General features: G+C 41.4%; 1 protein-coding gene across 1 annotated transcript in view; it reads right to left on the bottom strand.

Moving 5' to 3' along the window:
• Positions 1-528: 528 nt before the first annotated feature.
• efna3b (ephrin-A3b) overlaps positions 529-23,563 on the bottom strand; it is a 59,800-nt gene continuing 36,765 nt past the window's right edge. The window contains exons 3-6 of the mRNA XM_083918225.1: positions 9,752-10,044; positions 8,010-8,075; positions 6,847-6,924; positions 529-859 (exon numbers count right to left, since the gene is read on the bottom strand). Of these exons, the coding sequence (XP_083774351.1) occupies positions 741-859; positions 6,847-6,924; positions 8,010-8,075; positions 9,752-10,044 (556 nt within the window). The 3' untranslated portion in view covers positions 529-740. The remainder of the gene's footprint in view (positions 860-6,846; positions 6,925-8,009; positions 8,076-9,751; positions 10,045-23,563) is intronic.

A 23,563-nucleotide genomic window follows, 5' to 3' on the forward strand; every position in this document is an offset into this window, starting at 1 on the left:
CGTGTTTCAGCCAATCAGATCCCAGGGAAAGTCTTCAAATGGTTTTCAATTGTGTGGGTGGATTTGATGTGTCTCCTTCTTTTTACTAGGATTTCAGCCCCGCCTCTCCTGGTGTATAAATGCTTTGTGTGGTGTGCATGATTCAACAAGCTCAACCTGTAGCCTGCTCAAACACACACACACACACACACACACACACACACACACACACACACACACACACACACACACACACACACACACACACACACACACACACACACACACACACACACACACACACACACACACACACACATACTCCCAGTCTTCACACCTGGATCAGCACAGGCGGACTTTAATGCAACATACGGTTCAGTCTGTGTCACCGAGTGCCTGAAGGTCTTTCAACTCCACCAAAACCAAATTAAACACACAGCTACACACACACACACACACACACACACACACACACACACACACACACACACACACACACACACACACACACACACACACACACACACACACACACACACATACACACACACACACACACACACACACACACACACTATAATGCTTGAAAACTATCATTTCTTGCTCCTCTTTCCTTCTGCTCTATTTGTGGTATCTTAACTCTCCTCTCTCTCTCTCAATCTCTCTCTCTCTCTTCTACCTCCCCTCAACTCTCCCACCCGCTGATATTGTACACCCTCCCAAGGCTAGTTGGCATGGTGACGCTGATGGGATGGCCGTTGCTAGGAGATGAAGAGAGCGACCAGAAGAAGCATCGTCACGGTGAGGAGAAGGCGATCCCTGGATGGGCTGCTTCCGCTGACACTCTTCTCCAGCTTGGGAACAAAAGGGTTAAATTCATCTAGAAAAACAGAAAGACAGAAACAAAGAATGAGGCAGAGTGGTGACTTTATATCAACTCATCTCATCTTACCAGAGGTTTTAATCTACACTTTAAAAGAAAACAAGAAAAAAGTTAATATGTGCTAAAATCTACAGCATGGCTTTTACTAGAACATTTTTTTTTAATGAAACAGACTGAGTGGGGAAAAAAATTCCCACAACAAAAAAAGTCAGCTGCAAAGACAACAGCAGGGCTACGGCACACTGCTGCAGCTGTCATTAGAGAGCTCCTATTGTTCTAATAAAGTGACACATTCCCAGTCACACACTTCAAATACTTTTACACACAAGACACGCTGTATATACTGTAATCCCCCCCCACCCCCCTCCAGTCTCCCTGCATGTACACCTGCTGGTGATGTCCTAAAAATAGTTTGCGGTCTTTAGTCGCGGGCTACCCGTAGAGCGCCCACGTCTAGTTGCTGTACAAAAAAACACTAGACAGTTCGCCGCAAGCCTATGAGACACACATGCACCCTGACACACCCTCACTTGATTAATGTCTGAAGACAAGACAGAAGCATGATTTTCCGTCTGATTAGGAGCTATTGTGTTAACGGTCCGATGGCATCGAAGTGAAGTAGGGGATATTCTCAGTGTTTCCATATCTAGTTCAAGAAGTATTTCCAGCTGCTCTGTTGGGTCAGACAGCAGAGTAATGACTGGCTGACACCTGGTTTTAGAGATGGCCTGTTCTGGTATGCTCTGCTCACCGATCTAATGAGGTCTATGCAGCAGTGGAGCTCAGGTTAAATGCTTTGACCGCTCTGTAACCGAGCATGCAGCCGAGGGGTCGGGCACTGATACTTTGGCGCTGACGGAAAGAGGAATGTGTTTTTGAAGGAAAACAGCAGACTGCAAACCATCTTGCAAAACTGGTTCTAAAGTGTGACTCTACTAATCACCTCATTATACATTTACACACACACACACACACACACACACACACACACACACACACACACACACACACACACACACACACACACACACACACACACACACACACACACACACACACACACACACACACACACACACACACACACACACACGCACACACCGTCTCTCACTAGTTTTCACAGATAAAAAACATAATCATTGGCGCATGTTTTTTAGTGTGATGTTTGTGCATGGGGCATCATGACCTTCTGACAAGTTCCATCAGCTTACATGAGGAAGTGGTGTGCATAATTGTGTTTGTGAGTGTGTGTGCATGCCGCATATTGGAGCAGAATAGTGGGCAACATCCGCCGGATGATTAGGATGCTCAGACACTTGGAGGTGTTTATGAATGTGAATGTCATGTTGACAAGAAGAAGGAGATATCTTAGTCTGTGATTGTGATTATGACATTATCTGTCTGTGTGCGACATCTATGTGTGTTTGTCAGTAGCCATCAACTGTAGTGGTTTCTGTCTGCAGTACAATATAATACTTATGTATATATATATATATATATATATATATATATATATACAGTATATACTGTATATAATTTAATGCCCCAGACACTGTATTTTATGTAAAATGATTTACCTGAAAAAAATAGAATCCTCCGCACATTGCTACGTTATGTATGGTTGTATGGTAAAAAATAGTTAAATAACAGTTACCTTTAATTGTAGTTGTAAGGGAGGTGTTGATTCAACTATGTGTCATCTATCTTAGACATCATAATTTGTGGTGTTCCCAGATCATACTGTCCTCAATAAAGGGTAATTCCAGGTTTAGTATTGCAACCTCATATAGTTCTGGGACTTTGGAGACATAATTGATAGAACAGCATCTTTTATTAGACCCCCCTTGACTGGTTTATAGTACCCATGTCTTTCAACTCAAACCTTAACACAGAAGACAATACACAAATATTTCTAGAGGCTCCATGCGACTCGTAAATTTAATCAAATTTCAACTTTAACATGTACAATGAGTGATCCAGGTGTCATACTGTATATATGTAATTTAACTGCACCTTTTGGTGCATGCAAACAAAAATAATGAGTATAATTTTTAAGACCCATGATGCATAATGTCACATTTTTGTAATGGTAAATATTGCGCTAAGTCATGTACTTTAACATTCCCAATAATCACCATGGAGAGAATAGAAGAAGAAGAAACATTTGACACTAGCAGATAAAAACTTTTTTAAAACAGTGGTTTAAAGGCATCTAAGGAACTAAAGTCGATTGCATGTTGTTGAGAACACCGGGTGTTGAGATGTGCTGACATATCAACACATCTCAAAAGCAGTTTAGGGTTGTGACATCATCAGTCTAATAATTAATGCACCTGAGCAATCAGCCGGCACACCTGGTATTAATTAGCTGATGATACATCTTCCTGGTGGTTTTCAAGGCTATTAAATGAAGGCTGAGACACACTTCCTGACCCGCGTTGAGTTAACTGGAGCTGCAACATTGGATGGTTATGGGTATTAGCCTCCTTGGTGGTTTTAACGTAAGGACGCTTGAAACTGTAACAATGTCACGTAACTCTAAATGAGCATGTGTTATTAAATAAGTGTGTACATATGTGTATAATTGATGTATTCAATTTATATAAGTGGTCATAATACTGCAAGATAAAATAGAAATAGTCTTTTATACTTACTTTTTACATTTTACTACATACGGTTCCCAGAACTTGATAAAGGATATTTTGAACTAATACTAAAACACATCAAAGCTGTTTATACAAATGTCAGCGACATGCAGTTTGTGCTGTGTTCTGCCTCCTAATGCTCGACCTGAAGTTGCTGGCAAAGCAACCCGAGCGCACTGCTTAAAGGAGTGCTAATTGTGACAATAGACCCCATTAAAGAAAGAGCCTCCACTAATGGCCCTGTCCTAACCGTCAGATGCAGTAACCTGAGCCAACAGGGTTGGTAAATGAGTATCCTCCCACTGAAAGCCATCAGTAATCACATGGCTGCATGGGGAGCTGCTAGCACCATTCCATCTGTGTTGTAAATGAGATCTAAATGAAATCTAATACTAGAGGCCGTATTCAGTAGGGAACCACTGTTGAGCTGTAGACACTGATTGAAAGGGGCAGCACCCAGGAAATAAACTGTGAGCAGTGAAGGGGAGAGAGACGGGGTGCTGTACAATATGAGCGTGCAACATTCAGCTTAGTTAAACATTTTCAGGTACGGTAATCAGGCAGATTTCAACTGAACAGTTTGCGTGTTGCCTCGTGTTTGTGTGAATGTGCTGATGTGAACTTTGATTACCAGTAATTAAAATGATGTGATGAGTCCAATCGGCAGTCAGGAGGATGGAGAACGAGGGAAAGGGAATAGGAAACTGCAGCGCTTCTTTGTTTTCAGTTCATTTCACAGCTCCCTGCTGACTTACTCACTTCCTCTCACACCACTTGAGTTATCCTATTAATTTAATTGGCAACACAGCACTACAGGTGAAAATGACCCATAGGAGCTGGGGTAATTTGTGTTCTGCTATTGTGTCAGCCGTTCATTTAATATTAACAGTATTTTCAGGTAGTTCACATTCTTATCTGTTCAAGTGCTATTCTTCTTTGGAAATAACTTTTCGGTATATTCTTCGGTGTAGTTTTTAATTAAGTGTACAATGTGCTATTATCTTCTGTTATTGGAATGAGCATCTGTAGTATTTACTCTTTGTTTACACATATTTGCAGGAAAGGAAGGAAGGTAAACATGATGAGATTGTAAATGAATACTTAGCGATGCCATGGCAAACAAAAGTACTGTATTGGTGAACTAACTGATATCTGTGCTTCCTGAAAGGTAAAAAAATATATCATTTTGGAATTAAATAATTTCAGTTTGAACATAGTTTACATCAATCTGATGTTTTTTAAAAAGGTAAAACTCAATTTCACACATCAGAAGGTGAATAAACTGAGTTTCGGTGGCTTTCCACTGCTTTCCAACTTGTGCTGGGGGAGGAAAATGGAGGATGGGAATTAAAGAGCAGGAAGATGAGGAGGGCATGGAAAAACAAGATGGAGTGAGGGAGGAAAATTAGATGAAAGGATGATGGAGGGAGTAAAAAGAAGTGAGGGGGAGGTATCTTGACAAACTCATATGACATGCAGCCATTCGCTGCAGCCAGTGATGAGTTTTCTTATGACATTTATGAGAACAGACTGATTTATTAGGCAAAGGCACGCATGCGAGCGCACCCGCACACACAGATTAACAACAACGCAGCACCATACTTTACAGGCTATCTTGGAGAAGGGTGTTAAAGGAAGACAGGATGATGATTGATACCCACATGTCTGGTTGTGTAATGGGTGGCAGCTACCTAGGCTTTGCTAGCTGTACATGTTGTTATTGTGCTGCTCATAACACTGAGAAACAACCACATGATGATGTGTGAGATTATCCTAAAGTCTGGCACTTATTGATTTACTGCTCAGCTTCTCCTTTAAATAGCTGCCAAGTTTCATACAGTTCCCGTGCTAAAAGACTTTAGCACGATTCGCATAACTGTGATTGTGTTGTGTAATGTGGGAACAATCTACAAGTTAAGTAGAGTAAATCTGATTGAAATTGAAACTGAGTTATTTTAACCATGAAACTCTGTGTTCGAAATGAATATGCATGTAGTTGTTTAACAGGAACAGCAGCTTGCCAAGCCAGCTGGTGCTGTGAAGTTAACTGCTGAAGGTCTCTTTTGAAAATAGCACATCTCTCTTTAGCCGGCTACTGCTGATGCTGCATGGCCAATGACCTCTGCCATCAAATATCAGCGATCAATATGCTGTCCATATTTAAATGATGAAGCCACGGATATTCTATATTTTTGTTGGGGCGGCAGTAGCTCAGTCCATAGGTGACTTGGCTGGGAACCGTAGGGTCGCTCGTTCAAGTCCCTTTGTGGACCATGTATGGAGCGTGGACTGGTGGCTGGAGAGGTGCCAGTTCATCTCCTGGGCACTGCCGAGGTGCTGTTGAGCAAGGCACCGAACCCCCAACTGCTCGGGGCGCTGGTCACTGGCAGCCCCCTCGCTCTAACATCTCTCCTCAATTGCATGTATAGGTCCTGGTTGTGCATGTGTGTATTTCGGGCCTGTGTGTGTAACATGTATGATAATAAGAGTGAAAAAATTGAATTTCCCCGTGTGGGATAAAAATAAAGTAATTCTTCTTCTTCTTTTGTTATTGTCAACCAATTCCATGAAATAATAAGTGTGTAATTTCTTCCTTCTTCTCATGGACAGGTCATTTTAGTTTTCAGGTCTGTATTAAGGAATCTAATTATTAATACAAAGAAAATCAAATTCATTAGTTAAACTACCGTTATTATGAAACCAACTTTATAATGAGTAAGTAAGTTCTATCTCATGTTAATAAAAATGCTTAATATTCCAGAAAATATCAGGGATAGTATTCATTTTTTCAACAATACTCTATCCCTATAACAAATGTTGCCTTTATAGCTGAGGCATGCACTAGACCTTCATTGTTAAAATTATTAAAAAAACATAAATAAGCCACATTTAATGTGGGTAACATGTTCCTTCATTGCAATGAACAAGGGCACTGTACTTTGAGTCCTGCATGCTCAATCTTGTAGCAGTTATTAGTAATTAAAGTACCAAATGGGTATTAATCCACCACTTAAAATAGTCCCCACCAAGCTTTTAAAGGAAATTGCTTTACCTATTTATATCTTCAGCAAAAAAAGGGCTTGTGCCACAGACAGGTTATGGAAATCAGAAAGTATTGAGAGATTGACCAACACACTGTTGTCAGTTGATGGAAGAATGAAGCGGAATAATTGTCTTTTAAATTCAATATGGCAGCTTGAAACCTGTGAATCATATCATTTCCATGATGTGAAACTAATGTGATGTGACTGACATGAGTCTTCTTTGTGTCTGTTTTTATGAATCCAGACGAGACGGGTGAATGTGAGTAAGTTTCCGTTAAGTGTGTGCATGACTCACCAATATCATCAATTTTTAGGCCTGGTCTAAGAGTGTAGTCTGGTTCTGTAGGCTCTGGCTCATCATCCACGTCAGAGGCTGAAAGACAGAGAGAAAAGAAATTGAGTGAGACGGAAAAACAGGGTGACAGAGGGTTAGGGAGCATGGGTTAAACCGCCGCTCCAACCCCAAAAGATTTTAATTAGATTCAACTTGACATCTAGAGAGAAACATGTAAGAGATAAGCAAGGCAATGGTTAAAGAAAAATCCCCTAGAGCAGACAGACTGACAAGCCATAACATCACCAGCAGCCCAGAGAGAGAGAGAGAGAGAGAGAGAGAGAGAGAGAGAGAGAGAGAGAGAGAGAAGGCGAGGGGAAGCAGCTCAAACTGAAGATAGGCAGTGTGTGAAAAGGCAAGGAGAGTGATGGAGTCGGGAAAGGGGGGTGAAGGGGAGGAGAGGTTAATACTACAGGCCTGTGGAAGTTAAAAGGACCGGACAGGCCAAGGATCAAAGTCTGTGTGTATACGTGTGAGTGTGAGTGTGTGTGTGTGTGTGTGTGTGTGTGTGTGTGTGTGTGTGTGTGTGTGTGTGTGTGTGTGTGTGTGAGAGGGCCGAGGGATTGAAGGAAGCCAGGAGAGCGAGCGAGAGAGGTTAACACTACATATACATAGCCACCCACTGACCGCACACAGCAATAAATGGGTTCTGACAGGGAGCGAGGGGGGAGGGGTGAAAGAGGAGGAAAGAGGGCGTAGAGAGGATGGGGGAGGAGTGGAAGGGGGTGGGGGTTTGAGGGGCCTTCAAAGTTAGAGCTGCTCCTCTTTGCTTCTGTGGAGGGAGAGCAGGAAGAGAAATAAGACAGAAAAAGAGGAGCAAAGGGGATTCTGTGCTGTGAGTGAAAATGCTGCAGGGGGAACTCAGCTGGAGTATTAATAGCTTTGCCTGTTTTAGACTGTGCTTAGATTATGTATGAATCTGTATGCAGCCGGTGTGTGTGTGTGTGTGTGTGTGTGTGTATGTGAAAGAGTTGTTAGTGTGTGTGGGGTTCGAAGGAAGCCCTGCTCCTGCCAGATGGGTACAGTGGGCGGATGGGTGCAGGTACAGTCTGCAAACAGGTCCAAGCATTACAGGTCACACACCACACACACACACACACACACACACACAGTGAAAGACTCACCCGTGGAGCAGCAGACGTACACCCGTAGTCTCAGACAGCTGCGACCATGATGGTGGGTGGGCGTGGCTGTAAAAACATAAAATGCACAAAACATAAACACTGTGTAATCACATGCGTTTAATGCTTTCAATTATGTGGTCAGCGAAAGCTTTTGCTGCTTCAAATGTAAACAGATCAACAGTAATATCAGTAAGTACTGATACTGACCTTATGAAACTGATTATACTGTATATCAGCCAGACATCATGGGACTGCACAGTTAACATACAATTTGACACATAACATAGAACGTTACGTGCCTCATCACACTGAACTTAATTTTATTATCCCATGATGCACTAGGGCACACAAGCTACCATTATACAGTCACTGTTTGTGACTTACAAGAGCATTTACTAAAGATAGTCAGGTCTTGAACTGTATCGTACACATTACTGCAGAGTGAAATGAGCACTTCGTGTATGAAGAGGCAATGTTCAATTCTAGGTGCTGCTACCTAAAACAGCGACTGTGGTAGGCTAACATGGTGTTTTTATTGCTGTTTACTAAATGAAGGTTCATACTTTACCTTTATTTGGGGTTTCTACTAGAACATGTTCACGTGTTTTAGTGTTAAAAAAAAACTCAAGCACATGCTGTCTGTCTGAATATACCAGTATATCCACCCTCTGCCTGAAACGCTATATTTTGGTGCCCGTCTCTTTAAGCCCCCCTCCTGTAAAAAAGCCCAGAATACTCTGATTGGTCAGCCTTTCCAAGTATATATATATATATATATATATATATATATATATATATATATATATATATACATATGTAGTTTGTATAGTTGTGACATCACAACTGTACAGTAGTCCTGACGGCTCGTTTAATGACACAGTTTCTGAGGGCTGTGTGCATTTCTCTGTGGACTGAGCATTTTGATACTTTAACAGTATTTATAACACCTTGACCTGCTTTATAATCAAAGAAGCCATGAAGCCTTTTTTTTTTTTTTTTTTACAATATAGGATCTTTAAAGCTGTGTTAAAAAAACATACATTTAAATTGTCAAACTTTCCCTTTAGGTTAAAATGTCTAAATAATCTAACAAATCAACTGCACTATGTCTTAAATGTATATGTCACTTTGATGTGTTGATTGAAAGACATTTTTTAAAGGTTTTGCAAGCACCAGCCTGCAGAAAACCCCAAAACAAGGAGGTGTTTCTTCGTAATGAAGCACTGAGCAGCTTTCTGATTATGGTGTTGCAGAACAAAAAACTTCCCAGAGATGTCTTCCATCAAGTTCATAATGTAGGTTAAATGAGTGTTGCACTCATTATATAGCCATTTAATGCATGAGACATTTATCCATTGCCTGAAAGATTTGTTTTTAAATTGTTTCATGTCAAGCTTAAAGTCCATTATTTATACAGTGTCATATTGGTGCAAGGTGTTGTGAGTTAATTTGATTAGCAATCAACAAAATGGATGAGCCTTGCCTCACTGCAGGGTGACGTGACTGGATGTGAAACAGCAATTTGTTATCCTGAAATTACGTGAGGATGGACTAAACTGAGTTAATCATCAAATCCACTTAACAATGAAAGAATAACATGTTTAATCTTACAGAGAGTGCTTGTCACATTACTGCTTAAGCTTTTACTATAATTTATAGTGTTTTCATCTATATTCTGAGGATATAAACAAGCACTTAATAGTGATGATGTATTAAAATGATATTGGTTTGATTCCACTCACAGATGTAGTAGTACTCCTGACCCACATGGAACTCGTAGCCCAGCGAGAAGGCGCTGTAGCGCTGGAACTTCTCAGAGAACTTGATGGGCGCGTGCGGGGCGTGGGGCCGGTTACACTCCCACCTCTTGAAGCCCAGCTGGGGGTCACAGTTCCTGTAACCGCGGTAACTGACCATGTAGAGAACGTACTGCTCGCCGGTGCTCCCCATGCGCTGGCTGTCGTTGTAATGAGGGCAGTAGATGTCCAGGTAGTCGTTGACGTTCACCTGCATTGTGTAGCCCTCCCTACGCAGACTGGACACACACACACGGAAATTAGCATGATTAGAAAGCTGCACAATACACATATCATGTCATATTCATTATTATTATACTAATTAAAGTAGTTTCATTCAGACAATAAAAATAATTGCTTTAAAATATCATAAAAGGCAATTTCAAACTAACTAAACTAACTAGGGTCAACTTAACATAATTGGACATGTTCATGATTGTTACAACACACAGAGAAATTCACAAAGTATTTTCATAATTGCCCCCAATGAAAATATTAACCATGTGCTTCTCAAATGAATAACAAGAAATGTTACAGTGTTACAAGTCATGTATTGAATGCTGCACACAGCGCTTAGAAAAACCCCCACAAAATAAATAAAGGATCCCAAAATAAAATGCATACAAAACATGATGAACAGACTCCTCAGTAATTGTATGGTCTATTTAAAAAAAACGTAATTTCAAAGGTAAAATCCTTGTTAGTATTACACACATTCAAACACAATATTGTTCACTAAATGACACACACACGCACGCACACTCACAAATTCAGTGTAGCTGGCCTATTTGTTGTTACTTAACTTGTTGTAACTAAATACACACATTCTTTGGGCCTTTACACAACACTCACTCAAATACATCACTGCAAAGACAACATAACACCATGCATTTCGATTGAATGTTCACCAAGGGTCATACAAATCTTTGATTGAGAGCTATTGAGTTATTAATAATACAAAGCAGGTGTGTGAGTGTGTAAGTGTGCATATTTGTGGCTGCATGGCTGCTGCAGGCAGAGACTGCGGAGCTGGCTCTTCAGTTTGGACTGAAGGCCCCAGGGCCACAGCTCCTTCTCCTGGTGTCAGCGCAGCATTGTCCCCTAACCCCAGCGCTCGTACATCAACCTGAGCGCAACCGTCAACGTCCTGGCCACGTTCTCCCACCCCAAAGCTCATATATCAGCGTCAACCCCAAAAAAGACTCGGCATGACATAAAGATAAGGTCCGAATATGTGTCTAAGAGTGTATGTGTGTGCAGTTTGTGTGACAAAGTAAAACAGATTTTTTTCCTGACATCTGAAAGTCCTCCTTTACTCCCCTTCACAGACACAGGCCCATATCTTTGTGACAGAGACAGGTTGCAGTTGTAAATCATACACACGCCAATGAGCATACACACTCACTCCCTCGCTCACTCAGATAATTTAGTGGTGACATCGCAAAATCACAAGGGGGCAGCAGTGTGTCGTTCTCAGCCCGATGCTGCCTTTCTCTTTGCCAGTTCTAGGTCATGTCTCAAGGGGGATTATTATTCAATTATTAAATGGAGATTGAAACACTGTTGCCAATGTCTGCCTCTCTCCATCACTTCTTACTGCTCTCTTCAAACCTTTCCTGAATTTGTCTTCCCCCCTCTGCTCTCCATTCCTCTCATCCCTTTCTTTCAGACTGACATGTACAGAAGATTAATTGTTCAACATTCATCCTTTGCTCTCTTCCTTCACTCCTCTCTTTCTCTCATTACATCATTTACTAGCCTACAGAGGGTATTAGTGATAGAAAAAGTGTCAAATGCTTCAAGGGAACTATATTTATAGTGAATGCAAGAGAGAGAGAGAGAGAAAGAGAGAGAGAGAGAGAGCGAGAGAGAGAGAGAGCGAGAGAGCGAGAGAGCGAGAGAGAGAGAGAGAGAGAGAGAGAGAGAGAGAGAGAGAATTAAGTTTGAGAATTGAGTGAGGGATGAGTTTAGTTCCACCAGGGAGGCGTGAATGCAAATTGAGTAAAAGAGCAGCGAGAGCCAGAATGCAGCAGACTGGAAAAAAAAGAGACGGTTGGAGAGTTTTACGTTACCAAAGAAAAGCAAGTTCTCTGAGATGAAGGGATAATGGCAGAAAAGAAAGGGAGAAAAATGAGGGGGAGGGCAACTCGGAGCATCTTGACTAATCTGAGAGTAAATTACTTCTTTCAGATAAAAGCTGGCTTTAGGATTCCAACTGTGAGTGTGAGTGTGTGTGTGTGTGTGTGTGTGTGTGTGTGTGTGTGTGTGTGTGTGTGTGTGTGTGTGTGTGTGTGTGTGTGTGTGTGTGTGTGTGTGTGTGTGTTTGTGTGTGTGTGTGATTGTGTGTGTCTACGTATGTGAGTAAGTGCATCTTTGGTTTGTGTGTGCATTTCTGTGTGACACCAAAGCATCTCACCTGCCAACCTTTTATATATTTGATGGAGTGACATCTCTAGGGGTGTGTTTCTGACAGACACACACGTGCATGGGTACAGAGCCTGGGGGACGCAGGGAATAAGTCGCCCTCAATATTGAGAGCATGTGCATTTGCCCCCCGCCCCCAATGAAAACATGAAAGTAGCAGAGGACTTTTATCTCAAAGAACTGCTAGAACTCAAAGATGCAACAATGTCTCAAGTAAAGCAGGGGGCAGTATGCAACCTCCAAAGCAACAGTTGAAATCTGCCATAAAACAGAAAGAAGAAGCAATGTTGAGGCTTTCATAGATGAAATAAACACGGCAAAAGCTGCTCTAATATAGCCGCAAATTACAGCAGAAATAATAACTAGAAGGTAGACTAGTCTGTCAACTATAACAGAGCATTAGGGCCACTGTCAGAAAAAAATATGATAATCTGAGATTTCGAGAATAAAGTCATAATAGAATAGGTATCTTGGATGTCATATTATTAGTTTTATATTTTAAATTGTCATCTGTGTTTTTTTCTTTTCATGAATACAGGCATTTCCACCATAAACCAACCCATAAATGTGTAAAAATCCACCCAGTTGCAGGAAATATGTCTGTGGCTTCATACGTGTCTCCGTTATGTTAAAAGGAAATATGCGTCCTTGTACATGTGCGCACATAAACAAAACAATAAAAAATGGGTAATTTATTATAGGTCTCTCAACTGTAAACCCAATATCATTTAAAAAGGGACATACGAATCCATCCTTCAGTGTTACAATAATCTGTCTAAGACCACATTACGCTCAGTCTTTCGAATCACAGAAAATAGATACAGCTGAAGAGTGAGTTTGTGTTGACGAGAGCATGTTTTGTAGGATTAAAGGTTTTAGGATTCTTAATCATAACTGCTGTCTCATTTGTTCATTGAGTAACCAGGAATGTAGAAAACCCTGTACAATATAACGCAAACCAATACAACAGTCTTGGTCTTCTGATATACTGGATCTATACTGACTTATTGATAAATTAGGTCCGTTTGTGACCGATCCATATAAGGAGTGAGGAATGTTGTCATATGAATGCTTTCACTTCAAGCTGGGAATTATGTGTTGTTAATCTTTCATAGATAGAACTTTGTGGTGAGTTACACAAAGCGAGATATATGCAGATTTTTTCTCTGAATTTTTATCTGATGTATTAGATCGGTACCAATACCCAGAATAATTAAGTACCACCTAGAAGAGACTGATCCCTATTTATACTGTACATTTTGAATGCCAATGCCACTGTATTTTTAAGGTGTCTCTAAAACTGTAGCTCCTGCATATGTCATTTAGTTTAAAAATACCATAATTATTAGGAAGAAATGTTTTAATATGTATTAAGTACACCATAAAGTACAGTCACGGTTAGGGCATCCATAGTATCGAGTATAGCCTACCAAATTTCAATACATAAGAAGTAAATCTCATCAGCGCCAGTGAGACAGTAAGCATGCAGCATGCTTGTACTGTACCAAGATCTAATAATGTTGGTGATTGGCTGTTTAATGTCGTAGTGGCATGCAGAAAAAACGCTACGTTACACACAGATGAGCGTGTGTGTGTGTGTGTGTGTCCGCGTGTGTGCGTGTGCGCGTGTGCTGCTTTTTGAGCGGTGTGACTACAGTCTGGTCGCATAAAGAAATCCATTAATAAAATAAGCTATGTGACAATGAAAAGAAAATCACTTTTCTCAGACAACCGAATGAAAGATCAATGAACTGTCCGCGCTGTGACTTAAGTTTTTATATTATATTCATAATTTAAGTGAAGCAGTTGGCTATAAACTGTCTGTTGGGATGTGTCCTTTCCTTTGTGCAAAAGTTGGTGTGACATCCATGATCATACTCTTCCTTCAGTCTCTTTCAAGACAAAAGAGAATGCAATTTCAATTTTAAAATCCGGCTCTTCTAAGAATTGTAAGAGAAAATCCACTCCAACAGAGGAAATCACGATTCTCATTTTATCCTGAAATGTGCAGCCCTATTTCGGAGGCTTTTTTATTCCATAGTAGGAGTTTATTGGATAGTAAGGCTCCCTGAAAATTTCACATAAAGAGAGATTGAGAGGCACAGCTATATAGAAATAAGAGGTGGAGTAGCTTATGAAATGTTATGATGTGCTGCTTTCCTCTGCCCTCTCCTGAGGCCTCCCTTTCATTTTGTGTTGGATCACCACTAATTTCCTCCCTTGAACGTGACACCTGGTTAGTTGAAGCTGATAGCGGCAGGGGCCGAGAGATGAAGCGGGATGTTTCGTCGACAGCGCAACTCTTGACGAACACAGCAGAGGCTTCAATGAGCAAGAGAACACTTATGTCTACAGATCCACCAGAGGGATGGAGCGATGGAAAGATGGAGAGAAAGATGGGAGGGTTTATAGGATGAGACGAGGGGTGGTTGGGGTTAAAAGCTGTAGAGTCTGGCCACCAGGGAGCAGAGGGTGATAGCGGGAGGGAGCGAGAGGGAGCAACAGCTAAGAGCAAGATCAAAGTGGGCCTGGATCAATGTCACTACTGTAAAATCACATCAGAGAGTGCAAGAGAGAAGGAGAGAGAGTATGTTGCCTATATAAATCAGTTGCGAGCAACATAATGCCACAGAGTTACCCCCTGCCTGCCTATTATCTGGCTGGCCTGTTGGAGCACCACACATCAATAAAACACTTTGACAGTAAGAGCAATCATTCCTTTTTGTAACAAGAGCTTGGAGGAGCAGCATACTCTGCTGTTCTCTGTTGGTTAGATGGCAGACTTTGTAGTGGGTTGGGGGGTGGGCGGACTGGAAGCTCAAAGATTTAAGCAGCGAGTGTTTTCCCCCTTCAACCAAGTACATTGGTCAATATATCACATCAGCAATGACCAAGCTTAAAATAATCCATGTGTGTATTTACATGGGGGTGGTCAATCTGTGATTCTATGCTAACAGTATTCTCAGTTGTTCAAATTGTCCAAACCAATCACAAGTGTCGATGAGAAAGCCAAACGATAACTTCCGGGGCTGAAAAATGAAGCCAAACACTTCAGTTACTCAAATGGCCACTCGAGGTTGACTCCAAAAGCAAGTCGATCTCCAAAATGCCCAAATACACAGCAGAAATAAACATGTCTACAGTCTGGTACAAAAAACAGGTATGGTCTCTGTACCAAATCCTTTGATTAGTTTTATTCCATTTTAGGCACAGGTTGTCCGTCACATGTTCTTTAAAGCACGCACAGAGAGTGTTGTCTTGATGTCTGATATTTATTCTAACAACAATAATCTCTGGTTGACTTTCCCGGAAAAATAAAACAAAACACAAACAGAAACTGTCGCTATTTACGCGAACAAGATGACGGTGTAATGCTAACAAAAGTGACTGAATGATATGAAATAAATGCAGTAAATGCGGTCAGAAAATTGTTTGCTTTGTGTCCCTCCTAATCCAAACAAAATGACTATGCCTCCCTTATAATGACAGTACCTAGGTCAGAGCATGACGTGAACCGACACACCTATTTCCCAAGTGAAGCACAGGTAACAAACAAATACATATTAATCCAAATCAAACTTAGGTGTATATTTCATTCATTTTATAATTCATTATTTAAACCATAACTCAAAACAAAGTTATTTTAAAAGTATTGTAAACAAAAAAAACCTTAATGGCTCCAACACAATAAAAATTATAAATTTGCATAGACAGTAGGTTTCATTCGGCCCGCCTAATCTCCATGCACACTACCTCTTTGCCCAGGAGCAGGTGGAGTCAGGCAGATGAGGCAACATTGAGACACACTGAGCTTCACAAAGTCTCTTCAGAAACCTATGGGTGATGGAGACTACGTCCATATTTTATAGATTCTACGGTGAAAGCTCACAGGTGCTTCACCTAAATATACTCTCAGGTGGGAAATGTTACTTATTTAGGTACTTTTTACACATGACTTATTAAACTCTCTTGTGATTACAGGTCAGCAAATGCAGCAAACATAATCTTATCAGTCGCCCACGGAAACGAGAGGGGAAGGCATAATAAAGAACAATGCAACAATCAGCCAATGGGAGACCTTGCTACCAGAAGTCTAAATATAAAGTGTGAACTTTGGGAAATAAAAGACTGCAAACTCTCACATTAATATATCGACATTAACAGGGCCTTTTTGAAAGAAGACATTTTGACATGTCACAGCAGGAAAAAGCACAGGTGTAAATTAGAACATGAAAGATGGCTTAATTCCATGTAGCTTCTTCGGTTTCAGGGTAATGGTTTAGTTCATTCTGGCTCACTGCCACTCTTTCTTGGCTTACTGGGACACTTGAATAGAGCAGACCCACCATTAATTTTATCAGTAACACCTACTTTAAACAACGGCCTTGAAAAAGATCTCTTGATTTTTCATTATAAAAGAACTCAAGTTTCCTTTTAGAGCAGTTCCAAATGAGCAGCCATGAGTTCATCACATACTCAGTGGAAGAAAAAGTAGTCGTTGACTCATTTACTGCTGGTTGATGTTTTTAATATAACATTTCAATCTAAACGACCCTCATCAGGTAGCTTTTTAGCATTTTATACAACTACCACAAGAGTGTTTTGTTTTTATTTGTATCTTTATTTATTTAATTCACCTTCCGTCTATTTCTATACTTCTGAAACTGTGTTGAATGACAATGTGAGTTTTGTCAAGGTGTTCCATTTCACACAAACTTGTAAGACTTCGATTAAAAATTGTTCTGAATTATAAAATACAAAAAGACACGTACTCCTCCAGAGATGCTTGACCTTGTCTAGTTCTAGTGTCTAGTATTTTCTTTAAAAGGCACTTAGCAGAGGGAGCGCTTTGCCTAGATCTACAGGGCACATGTGGACATACATTTATTATTCTTTCTAACGACTAAGTGCTCAATGATCAAAAGTAGAAAACCACGGGTGGCTGATTGGGTTGCGAGGGTGTACGTGTCTTTAACTGCCCCAAAAAAAGACATGCATGCCAAGGTAAATTAAGGTTAAAGAAATCAAAGGAGACACTGCTGATGGGTACAATGTTGGGCTGGATTAAAACTTGTCCAGCAGTGTTACAAATGATTGCCAATCAGGATTTGAAAAAGCCACGCTGCCTCCTGAGGACAGAATTCTTAATCCCATCTCAGTTCTGTACAGCGATGCAAACATTGTTGCGGGAAGACGCCAATCAGCCAGCAGAGCGGCAGGTATAATTGAATGGCTCCCCCCGCTGAATGGAGACTCCCAGAGATCTGTAGCATCAATGAGGGCCTCATCAAACACAGGCAGGAGTCCTTCTACTGTATCCTCTTCCCACTCCCTCTGCTCTTCCTCTCTCTTTTGTCTCCTCACCTCCATTTGTTCTCACTTTCTCTGTTTATTTTTTGTCTAAGGTCTGAGAGGTAGCATGCAGGCAAAAGAATGTGTGTGCATGCATGTCCCTCAGTGATGGCGTATAATTCAATATTGGTTGACATTAAAGATATTGACATGTGCGATTGCTGGCAAATAAGAATACCATCAGTCCGCCTTTTTTTATTCTTTTCCTCTGTATCCCTTCCTCATGTCTCCCTGCACCACTGGAGGAACATGCCTGTAGGGGTGTGTGTGTGTGTGTGTGTGTGTGTGTGTGTGTGTGTGTGTGTGTGTGTGTGATAGGGTGTAGTGGTTGAGTAGGTTCTAAATTCTCCCCATTGAAATCAATACCTGTCTAGAGTGTGTCCAACAGACTGGAATATGCTGCCTTCTCTCAAGGCCGCTCCACACACACATCACACACACACACACACACACACACACACACACACACACACACACACACACACACACACACACACACACACACACACACACACACACACACAGTCCTGCCCTGCAGAGCGATGGTTCATCATTGGTAATTGATCAAAGTATTACAGCTAACAGGGTTTCTTGCCAAGCGGCCTCACACGCAGCACTGACATGATCCCATAACACGGGCGACGTTGTCCGAATCGCTCTCTCTCTACTTCCACCCTTTTCTTACATCTTCTACCTCGTTTGCTCCATTTTTCTGCTCATGTCTTACTTCTCTCGAGCTCTTAAGGACTCTTTCTCCTTCCTATTTTCCTTCCTCCATCCATCATCCTCTTCCTCCCTTCCTCTATCCGCCCGTGGATATTGACTATGTGGTGTGTGAAAGAGAGAGTGCTCCGGCAGCACGAAAACCTAATGGCAGGCGTTATTAGCCCTTTGAACCGAGCTGTCTCGCTTTCACACAGAGCCACGTTGGGCAGACACGCTCCTTACCCATTATGCGTACGACGGGCATGTTCTCCCTGCACATGCATGTTTGCAATCAATCACGCACGCTTTATTTTGTTGGAGTTTGTCTGAACACGCATAACACAGATGGATGGATGAGAGGAAATTAAAAATGAACAACTGCATGAAACAGCAGATGGCGGGAACATGTGTAGAATACGAAGACAAAGAAGAAGAAGCGGAGGAAGAGGAGATCAGAGATGCGGGCGGATTAAAGGATGAAAGACAAGAGCAGGAAAGAGGAAAGACAGTGCACTTTGATTAAGAAAAATGTTGTTTAACCTGTGAAGGAGATTGGGACTTGTGGTCTTTACCTTAATTTGCGTGTTTATTGATTTTGTTTTCAACTTTAATTTATCGTCCATTTCGCAAGCCTCCCGCTCTCATCTTATTTAACGCTCCAGAGGGTTTTTTCAGTTTAAGGCTTCTTCTTCCTCTCAAGTGTCATTCACCAAGTATATGCCAATACCAACCGATCTCTCCCTCTTATTCTATCACTTTGCTCCCATCAATCCTTCCTAGGCCTGCTCTATTTCTCTGTTTCCCTTCATCTCCCGCTGTCTCTGTTACCAAAGCCCTTACATGAGCACAAGTGATCCCATCAGACACTAGGGCCAGCAGCAGAGGCAAAGAGACACACGGAGAAGAGAAAGAGTGTGTATGTTCCCTAAGCTCTCCCATGATTGATAGTGATCCTGTCTGATGGCTGTGTATAGACTCAGCACTCAGTGAGACATTACCCTCTGACCCAGCTATTGATTCTTTGCATTTGCTGCCCCAAACACAAAACACTAGTCTTGACCCTGCCAGCGCAAAAACCACACAAAAACACACACACACACACACACACACACACACGCTCGCCTGTGTGTACAGTTTTCAGATTAATAGTTTGCCGGTGTCCTGTGAAACCTGATCAATCTGCTGCATAACAATCATTCTCCCCGCCTGCCTCAGCCCACTTCCTGGCCGAGGCACCCGTGTCCCGCTGACTGATATGTTTGGGTCTGGGTCTGGAGGCTTGAATATCAGGGGCGCAGGGAAACGAGCTCCAGCGCTGGGATAAACCGTTCTCAACAACAACATCACTCAGATCCCTCTCCTGAGCCACATTTAATAAGAGATCGGGTGAAAGAAACAGTGCTTTGCCAGACAAAAGGACAATGCAGTATGAGAAGTAGTGCGATCCATCTAAGAAGACCTGGGTCAGATACACTTTGCAATTAATTCTTCATCCGCTTGCACATGTTTTAATCAACTTAAACTGCTAGTGGGGTCTCAATATTAAGTAAATTAGCCAATAAAGGAAACTAGTTAAAACTCACTTTCTTTTTGTCTGTGCTGTTGCCACCGTGCATGTGCGTGGCCAAATTGGCTAGTATATAGTACTTCAAAAACGGCAAAACAAAAGCTAGGAATGATTTGCAACTGTTGTTTGACCCACGTCTGATATCGCAGACAAGTTCAACACGGAGAGAATATTTTTCGCCATTGTGTGTCCGAGGAGGCAAAGCCAGAAAGAAAAGCGAGACAGAGAGGAGTGCCAACTGAGCTCCAGCCTAATGGGCTTCCAAGACAAAACCACAGCTGGCTTTCAACATTAGTCTCCATGACGACAGAGGAAGCCCTAGCTATGGAGCTATTGTAGAAAAAAGGGGGCTACAGGGGTTCATTGCTTTGTGTAAAAACCCATCTATCCTCTCTTTATCCACCATCTCCCCTCTGTCTCTCTAATGGCTAATTAAGTAGCACTTATTACTATTTCGCATTATCACAAATGAACTATTACTGTGTCAAATTCTGTTTCATGCTGGATTTTTTTTGTTGCATCTCAGTTTGGCTTCAATAGGAACATAGAATTAATGCTAAAAGCAGATGGGGGGAGCAGCGGTGTGTAACTAAGGGCTACAGGCAAATTTTGGATTGGTCATGTATTGTACAACCAGCTAGACGTGCAGGGCTGGGTCACTTCATGTGGATACTAGTGGGGACATCCAAAGATGAAATAAGAGCTGAAGAGACAACTTTATGAAAGTTTATAACCTGTAACATCAATTAAACTGCTAAAAAAGAAGCATTATTCTGAAATTCTTCAGTCAACCAACCAAATGGAAAGTTGTAACTCTAAATTTAAACTAAACTACATTTATCTCTCAAAACTTTTAATTAGTCAGAAAGATAAAACATACTGCAACAAGGGAAGAAACAGAGCAAGCACGTGGGTTTAAAGGGCAAATAGAAGCTCTGTTGCTCTCAGGGTACGGCGCATAGATAAACACACACACACACACACACACACACACACACACTCTAAAGCCCATACACACACACACAAAAGGGCAGCCAGATAAATAGCAGACTTGGTAGGATGAGCAGGCATCAGCATGGAGACTTTAAGTGTTTAAATGCGTCTGGGTATTCTTGTCAGATAGAAGATGAAATTGAGCTCGAACATTTCAGGCATTATGGATGTATGATCTATTAATGCACTGTGACATGGGGGAATTAATTAAATGTATTCACATATACTCAGTCACAAAGGCCTGAAATTAAAGCATGCAGATTGAGACACAATGCTAATCTAAGTGATAAGTGCCCAATTACCCATTTAGGAAAATCATTCTGCAGCACTGGAATCAATGGAGCAAAACAATGAAAGGATAAAAAAAAAGACTGCACTCCAAAAGAAAAAAGAAAAAAACAATGTTCAGCCTCAGAGTTTTCTATTTTTATTTTTTTTATCAAAGCAAAACATAAAACACAAACACAGCAAAGATGTTTTCAGCACTAAGACCTTCCACAGTGCGTGGGCCAAAGTGATAACAGTAACAAAAAGATTCTGTTTTGGTGATGAATGAGCAAAAAATTCGATCAATGCCAGATTTTTACCTCTGCACATAACAGCCTTACAAGTGACTAGTTAGGGATGGGAATCAAAATGGTCTGATCCATCGCAATCGGATGCCTCAGAGTTTATCAATAATCTTTTATCGACGCCGGCGTGTTTTTCTGACACTGCAAAAACAATGACGTAAAACCCCTGTGTCTTCTCCGCTGCTGAACGCTTGCAAAGAGAAGGAGCCATGGCAGAGAGGACGAAATGGTCCAAAGCCAGGAAACACCAGCAATATGCTGATGTAATATATATGTAATTATTACTTTAACAGATACAACTATATAAAGCTTTGACCCGTTATCTTCATTATTCCTCCTAACCATGCCGGATAAATTGAGTTACCAGAGTCAGCCAATACTGGGCTCTGAGTCCAACCTGCTGCATGATATCTCCCTTACACTCCAGTAAATTACCTGTCAGGAACAAACAGCGCTGTACAGCCTGCGAGAGTCGATACAGACAATAAAACATGGAAATTGAGTAGGCAAATGATGAAAATGGAATAAATAGCAAAGAAACGTATTTAGCTTGAGGCCAGGAGACAAGGGGACACATGCTGGACCCAAGCATGGCAATTAAAGCGTAAGTAAATGGAACTTGTTAGAATACGATTGCACACATTTACCTTTAAATCCTGTTGATTCTAAAATCTTGTGTATCAGTGTGTGTGTGTGTGTGTTTGTGGGTGTCAGTACTCCATGATGTGGCCGACTCTCTCCACTGAACATGAGCAGAGTCTGTCAGACTCGACAGTCTATCAGTGGAACATCCCTCTCCCGTTTCCCTCCCCTCTCTCTTTCTCCCCCACTATGCCTTCACTCTGCCCTCTTCTCCTCCTCTGTCTCTCCATCCTTATCAGTGTCCTTCCATCCGTTTCTCGTTCAATTTTTCATTTCAGGTTCAATCTTTTTGACGTCCTCTCACTCCTCCTCCGACGACACCTCTCCCTCCCTTTCTGTCTACCTCTTCTGGCCTGTCAATCTGTCGCCCCCGCCCTCTCTCCCTCTCTCCCTCTCTCTCTCTCTCTCTCTCTCTCTCTCTCTCTCTCTCTCTCTCTCTCTCTCTCTCTCTCTCTCACAAAGTCTCTCCATGTGGTGGCGACCTGTCAGTCATCATAAGACAGTCAGCAAAATGTGGATCCATGTGGGCTTTGTGTATGTGCACTTGTGTGGGGGCTTTTCCAAATGCATCACAGGACATGTGGTAAATAACATATTATCCTTGTCAGCCATCCAATTATTATTCAAAGGGAAAGTAAAGATTCCTGCCTCTTTAGTTGCTCGGATATCAGAAATAATGTCTCTCAATTTTCCATGTTTACAAACACATAAACCACTCAAATACATGAACATGAAGTTGCCATCCTAAGCAGTTGTGTGAATTTGTGCATATGCAATGAGTCAGCAGAAGGTGACAAACCACCTCTAATGAAGCGCATCATGGACTTGACGAAGCAATTCCAAAAATCTGTGTTTGTGTGGGGGTGTAATGCATGTGTCTGTGCCCACGCGGCAGCTTCACTGTGACTTACGGCTTTAATTTAAGTGGTGATCCACATAGACCTTTATTTTTTTTATTTTTTTGGCAACATCCTCTAACTGATCGTTGCTCACCGTAGGTGCTTTTGCCCTGCGCTCCCTATATCACTGAAATATTGCAGCAAAATATGAAACGCTGTGATGCCTCTCTCCATTGCACTTTATTATGATGAGGTCTGACTTTCTGTAGGTTTCGCTCTTTTATTTCGTTCTAACCATTGAGCTGTTCATCTGTGTATTCCAAAACAAACTGCTGCTGCTGCTGTTGGAAGCATAAAATACATAACTTTCTGTGCGCCTAGGGGTATTTCTCAAGAAAGAACAGGAAATGAAAAAAGGTATCGGCTGAATCACCACTGTGTTTAATAAATGGGGAGTAGCAAAGTTAGCATTTATTCATATAAAGATACTTCAAGTTATTACTCTAAAGGGGACATTAATATAATGCTCATTTTCAGGTTCATTCTTGTATTTGGGGTTTTGTTTAGAACATATTTACATGTTTTAATGTTCAATGTTGAGTTTTTTTGTAACCGCAAAACTTTAGTATCGTTTTGGCCGATAATCCACATGTAGCCGGTGTTA

The sequence above is a fragment of the Echiichthys vipera genome (assembly GCF_963691815.1).
Source record: "Echiichthys vipera genome assembly, chromosome: 8".
NCBI lineage: Eukaryota > Metazoa > Chordata > Actinopteri > Perciformes > Trachinidae > Echiichthys > Echiichthys vipera.